Source organism: Fragaria vesca, linkage group LG7 (genome assembly GCF_000184155.1).
Source record: "Fragaria vesca subsp. vesca linkage group LG7, FraVesHawaii_1.0, whole genome shotgun sequence".
NCBI classification, from domain to species: Eukaryota; Viridiplantae; Streptophyta; class Magnoliopsida; order Rosales; family Rosaceae; genus Fragaria; species Fragaria vesca.
This window is the reverse complement of record NC_020497.1, coordinates 21,776,296-21,785,195: the sequence shown is the minus strand read 5'-3', so window position 1 is coordinate 21,785,195 and position 8,900 is coordinate 21,776,296. Positions and strand designations below refer to the sequence as shown.

The 8,900-nt window shown below is 38.2% G+C and overlaps 2 protein-coding genes across 2 annotated transcripts; one reads left to right on the top strand and one right to left on the bottom strand.

Annotated features, from left to right (window-relative positions):
• Positions 1 to 350: 350 nt before the first annotated feature.
• Positions 351 to 2,008, bottom strand: LOC101295568 (probable WRKY transcription factor 41-like). The gene is made up of 3 exons (XM_004307962.1): positions 1,596 to 2,008; positions 1,329 to 1,457; positions 351 to 1,241 (listed from the first exon to the last, which is right to left on the bottom strand). Exons 1-3 carry the CDS (start codon positions 1,991 to 1,993, stop codon positions 650 to 652), a joined length of 1,119 nt encoding a protein of 372 aa, XP_004308010.1. The 5' UTR covers positions 1,994 to 2,008; the 3' UTR covers positions 351 to 649.
• A 3,572-nt stretch (positions 2,009 to 5,580) lies between these two features.
• On the top strand, positions 5,581 to 8,561 carry LOC101295277 (RNA polymerase sigma factor sigE, chloroplastic/mitochondrial-like). Its single transcript, XM_004307961.1, has 6 exons — positions 5,581 to 5,682; positions 6,087 to 6,857; positions 6,973 to 7,119; positions 7,228 to 7,464; positions 7,568 to 7,831; positions 8,123 to 8,561. The coding sequence occupies exons 2-6, from the start codon at positions 6,141 to 6,143 to the stop codon at positions 8,318 to 8,320; spliced, it is 1,563 nt and encodes a 520-aa protein (XP_004308009.1). The 5' UTR covers positions 5,581 to 5,682; positions 6,087 to 6,140; the 3' UTR covers positions 8,321 to 8,561.
• Positions 8,562 to 8,900: the final 339 nt, after the last annotated feature.

Genomic DNA, 8,900 nt, shown 5'->3' with positions numbered 1-8,900 from the left:
TGTCAAGTATTGCATCTTTATCATGACATGTTTTATCGAATAACTAGCTATCTATTCTACTAGCTTATGAATTTTGAAAACTTGTATTGGTGATTTAGAGTTGGGATATAACAATAATCATTTGATTATAAATTAAACGAGGATAACCAAAAATTTCTAGCAAAAATTAGACGAAATAATATGTAAAAGGAAGTACCAAATAGTAAATATATATTAATTATATTAAATAATAGAATATTTCTTAAGGGCATTTTAGACAGTTTGGGATGTGTATTAAGTATAATACTGAAATGAAAAACTTGATAAGTGGTGTATTAAGTAAGAGGTGTGTATTAAGATATTAGGGGTGTGTATTTAAAATTTCTCTTAAGATAAATGCTATTCAATTGGAAAAAATTACACAACATTGTAGTACTCTTTGGCACAACATATCCGCAACTACAAGCTAAAGCCTAAGACAGGGGAATTAGAAAGTGTTTTACCTTAATTAAGCACATTTGGAAGTCCTAAATTTGCTGCTTCTTTAAGTTTCTGCATTTAACAGCAAAACATATAGTACTTCCAAAATGCGACCTTAACTACCTCAAATGCTTGTACAAGCTAATGTGCTTCAGTTTCTATGTTACTTTGGGAAGCTATGTGTAGGAGATTAGGGAAAAAATCCAGGATCATCAAAAGTGAAGTTGGGGTATAATATCTGATGATCAGCTTGAGCAAATGGAAAATCTATACCAACTGTTGGAGAGTTGGTAGCTGAAGTAGCAGCTGAGATTATATCATGAGGCTCGGCCGCAGCGCTGATCTGCATATTTTGGCTGCCACCAAAGTCTTGCTGAGACAGTACAGAGAAATAGTTTGTCCCAGAAGTTGAAGCTGTAGGCATAGTTAATGGAGGAGAAAAATTCCCCACATAATTGTTGTTAAACGAGGAGAATACTAATTCGTCACGACGATCATGACTAGTGTCTAGGCCTTCGGTTATGACCCTGAGGCCTTCGGGGTGGCTTAAGAGCATATTATGTTGAGGCTGGTGATTGATCTTTGGTGGTTCTGGTTTTTGCTCAGGCAATGGTGACATTGGTTTTGGAGGAGGACTAGTTACGGTGGTGGAGGCTGCTTGAGTACAAGTGTGCCTTCCTCGGTAAGTAATTTCGAGGATCATTGGGTCCTCATCGGAGCGTTGCACTTGTTTTGTGGCCAAGCAACCTTGAACATTTCGATGAGTGCATCTATAATACCCTCTGCAATCCAACAGAAACACAATCTAATGTTAAAGGCAAGAAACATAGATTGGTTTCATATGAAGAACATGTCCTAAATATAGGTACCTCGGATATTTGGCTCCAAGAATGTCCTTCTGGCCATACTTCCTCCAGCTAAAGCCATCATCAAGAGGCCCTTCAAGCCCCATACCTGATGTTACTCTTACTTGTTTGGTCCACCGTGCTGGAACTTTCCTGCATTCATTTTAGCAAATTCAACATTGATCAGATTTACTTCTGTAGCTATAATATGTCTTGACGTACTAGGACTATAAGAAGCACATTTTTGTCCTGTGATCAAATAAAATGAAATTAGGGAACTAAATCACTAACCTTTTCTTAGAGGGATCTTTGTGGTCATCAGAGTCCTCACTCCGAGGACTCCCATTTAGCGAAGGTGGGGAGTTAGCCATTCGGATTGTAACAACACCTGTGGCAGCAGCTACTGTAAATGTAGGTTGTTGCTGGTGTAGTTCCTCTACTGCTACTGCAATTTGGGGTGAGGAGCTGCTAGAACTGAGCATCGAAAGCGCCTTCTCTAAGGAAGATATGATCTTTTGGATCAGAACCTCGCGAGCCAACGCTGTTTGAGAGCTCGCAGAAGGATTCAAAGTTGGCGTAGCATTGAGATGGATCTGCAGTTGCCTAGCTAGCTCCCTGCCTTGTGTTAGCTCATTTACAAGACTAGTCTTTTGCTCCCAGTTCACTCCCATGTTATGGTACTTGTCCATTTCTATGTTAATAACTAGCAAGCTAGAGCATGGATTGTGCAACTCTAACCTCACCTAACTTAAACAAGTAGCAAACTAAGGAAAAAGACTTGAAAGAATGGGAATTTAGCCAAAACTGGAACTGGGTTTCCAAAAGTTTCTACCTTTAAGAACTTGGAAGCAATGTAATTGACTCTAAGTTGGCAAATCTCAAGTTTTCAAGAGTGCCCAAAAAACTGATCCAGTAACCCACTAAAGAAGCAAAACAGGACAGATTACTGAGAATGCATGGTGTTTTCTGTTTTGGGATGTTTTTGAAGCTTTTGGATTGGTAAAGGCTAATAAGACCTGAGGAAGGAGGAGAGGTGGTTATGAGGATTTAAGGAAAGGCTTAAACTTGTATTTGAATGTTTTAGAAAGTGAGGGAATGAAATTGAGAGGTAGATGAAGTTTGACTGAGAGAAAATCAAATCAAAATCCTAGTGGAGTTGATTTTCCTCATGAAGACCAGTCTTTGGTCATAGGAAGTGGAACTGTGGAAGGGATTGTGAGATTTCAAAGAGGAGTAAGAGGTCCAATTGCTGACCAATTCAGCCATATAAAGCTAGAGAGAGCTTCTTCCAATCAAAGCTACGTACACGCTACACATATGCCAAGATCAACAACACCCGATATTGCCATGTCTCTCGCTTTTTGAATTGAAGCAAAGCAAAAGAAGAAAGTCAGCGATATATTATTATTAGGAAGATAGCTTAGGAGGAGAAGGAGACCAAGAATCTTCAAACTCAGTTCCGCGTTGTTAGTATGTTACTACCAAGTAGTATCTCCTTCCAAATTTTACAGGGTGAAAGTGATGGCGTCACCCCAAAACCTTTGCTTACGTTCACGGCAGGAACTTGGCTTGGATCTCCTATGTATTGAGGAGGAGGAGACAGAATCTAGCTCTTGCCCAAAACCCAATACGGGAAAACATGACGATTGGTAATAACAAGTTAACTGTGATTAGAAAAAAAGAAAAACATGACTACCACGTATGGTTGATAAGTTTAATCGTTGAGTTGAACATTTTCATATGTATAAATTTAAAAAAAATAGAAATATGTTGATATTTCGTCTTCAAAATGTGTTGATATTATGAGTATATATGATGGTTTATGTTTGTGTGCACCCATTCATTCCGGAAAAAGTTTTTTTTTGAGAGTATGTAACTCTCTTTGTGTATAACTATAGGTATGTTTGAAGTTCAAAAGCAGAAAATAGTAGTATTGCATGTTGCAACGCGTAGAGACTCGAGCTTGGCTAAAGGGCGTGTTGAAACTTGAAAGTGGAAACATACATGACCGAGAGTATGCAGGCATGGTTCTCCATTTTGGGTATGAACATGTATGTTAAGATTCCACAACAAACAATCCCACTTAGTTTCTCAAAGTGAAAGCATATTTTGGAACTAACTAGGGCAGCTCTAGATTCATGGGATATAGATCATATAATGATTTATAGTCGATCGAGTTGAAATAACAAAGACCGAGTATATTCTATCAAATTTTATATGTACGTTTTCATTGTGGGATCTTATCAAGGTTTGGTCTGATACATGCATAAGCTTTCCCCCGATCGACGACATTATTTTAGGGTTTTGGAACCTTCAGCTCCCAGTCTACGTCCTCCGAAATGAATTAACTATTTCCTCCTATCGCTAAAACCCTAAAATAAAAGGCTATATATGGCAACAACTACGTCTTCTTCTACGTACATATATACCTCTATATAAGTGTACATATCCTATCTACTGTATGTAATAATTATTATCGTGATTCTCGATTTATTTTTGTGTAAATGAGCATTTTCCTAAATAACTCTGTAAAGAAGGATGTATACAAGTTGAATACAAAATCTTTGCTGAGTATATGGACGTACGTGGATATCACTAAATTCGCTTTCATTGTATAATTATATCATTAACTCCAATCTTAATTAGTCTGGCTCATCATATACATGATCTAATTTTTTGAGTATTAGTTTGACATGATGATGTAATTTGATGGGTGACAATCCAGCAAGTTAAATAAGCTAAAAACATATGTACGAGACATATTGCTTATCTGGGTATATAATCCACCTTAATTAGGGTCTAGATTTTTCCTCTGCTGATAGGACAAAGATCACGTACAATACACGACCTGGTATACTCCCAGCATACTGATCGGTCTTAATAAACTTTGTTATATATGTTAGTGATTGACCATACTTAACTATGAACACAAAACTCGGTCTTAATAAATTTGGTTGTTATACGAGGAGAAATTTGGACCAGTTCAAAATAAACCAATTATTGGGGTAGAAGAATTAGCAATCTGGGATGCCCAGAAAATAGAAAGAATTTTCAGCCGCAACATTGCTATTATATATATGTAACCTTCTAGATGAAATTGATATGTTCTTGGTTCCATTATACATAGTCCTAGTGGATGACCAGACGCGTGGAATATATTGGAAACAAAAGCACCACTGGTCACAACCTTGATCATTCTCCTTTTCTCCGACCAAATCAAAGAAGAACAATATTGTTGATTTTGAGGGATTAATTTGAGAAGTAGCATGATATGTTGAAGCTTGTTTTCATACAAATACCTACCTAGTTATGTGTCCAAACTTAAGAATGTGAGTAGGAAAGTATTTTTATGAGACAAAATTCAACATCATGTTTAACTAGGAAATATTTGTTCTTTCAATTATTATTTTTTATTTCCAAAAAAAATAGAGGAAATGGCACATAAAAATACAATTGGACTCGCAACAGGCTATTGTGTCACTAGAGAGAGCCCAATTTATACACTCGGGCCTATACCCAGCCAATTGGGCCTTCTGACTATACAAAAACCCTTCTTTTCTTTTTTTTCCAAACAAAAATATTAGTAGCACCCCCTTTAATTAAACCCCGGTACTTTATTTCATAAATGTAAAGAAAATAATAGCCGGAAGCCTTTGTAGAGGTTTCTGATTATCAACAACTAACACTAAGATGATTAAAATTAAACGCAAGGAGCGTAAATAAAGATAATATTGTGTTTTGAATTCGTAATCGTATCAGCAACAAAGTTTGCTTCATGATCAACATGCTTCAAACGTCTCTATTGATTTGGTTTAAAAAAACTAAAGATTTAATTACTTAAAATAAAATAAAAACAATGTGGAAATGTAAAATAAGAAGAAGAAGCAAATGTAAAATTGTATTTGTTCTTTTCAATTAATGGCTCTTATTGAGCAACGTAAACACCACACTCAGCCATGTCCCACAAAGTAGAGGCAAAACGCCACGTCCAACAATATCAATCCCATGTGTCACGACAATAGTCCACTCGTTTACCAAATATCGCCTCCTCCACTAAGAAGCCTCCACGCCGAACCTCCACACACACCCTTCTCTGTTCCAGCACCACCCACGTCACCCTCTTCTACTCCAAAACCAGTCTTTTACGGCCTACGTGGGAAACTCCTCTACCGTCGGATTGGCATACTAACAGCACGGACCGTCCGTATTCCGGAGTTTATTGTGGTCACCGTAATTCCCATATTTACGTGCCTTGTTTTAAAGTCTCAAACTTTTTGTGTACCAAAACAAACAAAAAGAATCGAACTTTCTTTTTCTTGGTTCCCAGATTCTTCGAGATTTTCTTGGCTTCTGATCGAGCAGTTGGACATTGGCTGAGGTATGATTCTCTGCAACTGAAGCTCTTGTTTCACATGAAAGTTGCTTCTTAAGTTGTTGAACTTGTTGCCGATCACTCATCAGTAGTGTTCTGAATGTTTTGAGTTGTGTTCCTGCATGTAAGATTGATGTAAGGGTCTGAAATCTTATATGCTAATGGGTTTTGAGGGTTTGTGGTGGTGAAGAGAATGAGAGAGTTTAGTAAACTGTGAGGTTTGGATTGATCTGAACTTATATGAGTTGTGAATTTGTGATTTAGAGTGATCAGAAATGGAAATTGTCTTTTGGTGATCAGATAATTAAAAGTGATGTTTTAATTTCTAAGTTGTGCTTGGTGAAGTAGCAATAGTGTTGTTAGACATGGAATGAGCTTAAATGGTTTCATTTGTTTATGTTTTGTTGCAGGTTTTGTGTATAAATAAAGCTCTTGTATAGGAATTAGAACTTGTGGGAATTGGCATGGGAGTTGTGACAGTTTCTAGTTCAGTTTCTAGGACTCCATTAGGATTGAGCACAAACTTGGTGTCGAGTCAGAGATCCACATTGAGAAAGCCGTTGATTGTTGCCTTTAGAACAGATAAATCCGATAAGAAAGCATTGGTTGCGCCTCAGGAGAAAGTACCTTTGCCAATAGAAACAGGAAAGAAGGTACAAAAGAGACTAGGGAAGGCTAGAAAGCTCCCCAAGAGTGTAAAAGCTGCATTGATAGAGGAGGCTCCTACTTGTGATTTGGAATTGGATTACAATGAAGCTGCTGCCAAGCTGGAAAACCTGTACAAGCGCAGCCCCGAGACTGAAGCTTCGGATGTGGAAAATGTAGATGGCTTGATGATCAAGAGAGGTCGCAAAAGGAGGAAGAAGATCAGTGAAGTTGATGACAAAGTAGAGAAGAGAACAAGCGATGACATTGTGGTTAGGAGCGTGACAAAGAAGGCTAAAAGATTGAGTCTTGATAAAAGGGTTGCATTGAAATGGAATAAGGATGAGAAAGTGGCTGCTTCAGTAGTTCGAAAGAGAAAAGATAAAAGGAGTGAGAATGAGATGATGGAGGAGCTTGTAAGGGAGTATTCGGCTTCAACTGATCTTGTCAGTTTAGATTGGAAAAAGATGAGGATTCCTCCTGTTCTTAGTTCCTCTGAGCATACTTGGTTGTTCAAGCTAATGCAACCTATGAAGGTGAGGCTTCTCAATTTTCTAATTTGTGGCAGCTTTGATTTTGAAAATTGGCTAGTCAAGGTGTTTGTGTGTGTGGTATTTTGCTGCTGAATTATGTTATGTTGTCTTGATTCAGGGTCTTCTTGAAGTGAAAGAGATTTTGCAAAAAGATTTGGGGAGAGAACCAAATAAGGGTGAACTAGCTGAGGCGACAAATATGACTGTGGTTCAAGTGAAAAGGCACTTGGAGGTTGGTCGAGCTGCAAGAAACAAACTCATCAAGGTATGTAATGCCTAGTTTGCTTAAGTAGCGGTTTTACTAAATCAGAATGTATGGCTTCATATGTGAGTGCACAGAAATTAACTGGTGATTGTTTCTAATCTATTGCAGCACAATCTCCGACTTGTGTTATTTGTCATTAACAAATACTTTCAAGACTTTGCAAATGGTCCAAAATTTCAAGACCTTTGCCAGGCAGGAGTGAAGGGACTTATCACGGCAATTGATCGCTTTGAACCACAAAGAAGATTCCGGCTTTCCACATATGGTCTTTTCTGGATCAGGCATGCCATCATACGCTCCATGACACTATCAAGCTTTACTCGTGTCTCCTTTGGCCTTGAGTCGGTAAGCGTTCTTGCTACCCAAGTCCCTAAGATAAGTTACTGAGCTCCTTGAAAGTAATTGTAATGAGAAATATATAGTGACATGTTCCTGGTTTCCAATGCAGGTCAGGGCAGAAATCCAGAAAGCTAAGCTTGAAATGTTGGTTCAGCTCAAAAGAATGCCAACAGAAGATGAGATAATTGAAAAGGTTGGAATTTCCCCTGAGAGGTATCATGAAGTAATGAGGGCCTCAAAGCCTGTCTTCTCTCTTAATTCAAGGCATTCAGTCACACAAGAAGAATTTATAAACGGGATTACTGATGTTGACGGCGTTGATGGTGATAACCGGCGGAAACCTGCTCTTCTCAGGCTTGCTATTGATGATGTGGTAATTTCTTTTTCCTCTTTGATCATTGTCCTCAATTATATACACTTATAGAATTCTCAAAGCTCAAAGGTACTCGATAAGTCTAATAGTACTGATTGTCAACTCTAGTGTATATTTTTTAAGGAGGCCTAGTTCCATTGTAGGGTAGGAGAGGCTTAATGTCGTTTGAAACTTTCAATTTTCCTTCTCCATTTGCCATGTTAGACTTTACTGCATTGTATTCAAAAGTTGATACAACCCCATTCATGTCGTAAGTGGTAACTAATACTTCCACTGGAAATTGTCTACCAGCTTGATTCCCTGAAGCCAAAGGAAAGCTTGGTGATCAGACAGAGATATGGCCTCGATGGCAAGGGCGACAGAACATTAGGGGAGATAGCCGGAAACTTAAATATTTCAAGAGAGATGGTTCGGAAGCATGAAGTTAAGGCCCTCATGAAGCTCAAGCATCCAGCCCGAGTAGACTATCTTCGCAGATACATAGTCTGAAGTAATCGGCACTGTACAATACGCTCACTCTCAGTTCTCCTTTACAGTTTTCCAACTTTGGTTTTATCTCTAATGGCCATCTCAATCATCCTGCTGTATACTAGTCGTTTGTACCATAGTCTAAAGTGATCGACACAGTCAACATAGAAATCTCACACTCTCAAATTCTTACGTATACCCATGTATATAATACATGAAATGTAATACTTATGGTCCATCTATACAACTATATTTGTTGGTACAAGAATTGTTGGCTATCCCTTTATGATCAAAACACAAGGATACATGCTACATGTTGTAGCTTGGTAGCAAGGACTACTCAAGTGAAGAACGAAGAACCTGACAGATCTCATGTGCATCAGGTAGTTCATGCATGTGCATCACATTCATTCACTAAGGATGGCAGCCGTGCTTGCCATCCCGATTAAACGGATACCCCTGCTGTATCTGTTCTATCTACTGGGTCTGACCATGTGCATATTCAAATGTGTTTGCTTCAGCTTTTAAGTGTTTGAAATTCAAATACCTTTTAGCAAAACATTAGTCTATTCGTACTTGAGCTCCAAGTTAGTCTAGGGTG

What these genes read in the sequence shown, in the direction of transcription:
- LOC101295568 (XM_004307962.1), bottom strand. Translation starts at nt 1,993, where the DNA reads ATGGACAAGTACCATAACATGGGAGTGAACTGGGAGCAAAAGACTAGT. An exon ending in AAAGATCCCTCTAAGAAAAG is followed by an intron (nt 1,458 to 1,595) that starts GTTAGTGATTTA and finishes AAATGAATGCAG; the next exon opens with GAAAGTTCCAGCACGGTGGA. An exon ending in CTTGGAGCCAAATATCCGAG is followed by an intron (nt 1,242 to 1,328) that starts GTACCTATATTT and finishes GTTGGATTGCAG; the next exon opens with AGGGTATTATAGATGCACTC.
- LOC101295277 (XM_004307961.1), top strand. Translation starts at nt 6,141, where the DNA reads ATGGGAGTTGTGACAGTTTCTAGTTCAGTTTCTAGGACTCCATTAGGA. An exon ending in CAAGAAACAAACTCATCAAG is followed by an intron (nt 7,120 to 7,227) that starts GTATGTAATGCC and finishes AATCTATTGCAG; the next exon opens with CACAATCTCCGACTTGTGTT. An exon ending in GGCTTGCTATTGATGATGTG is followed by an intron (nt 7,832 to 8,122) that starts GTAATTTCTTTT and finishes ATTGTCTACCAG; the next exon opens with CTTGATTCCCTGAAGCCAAA.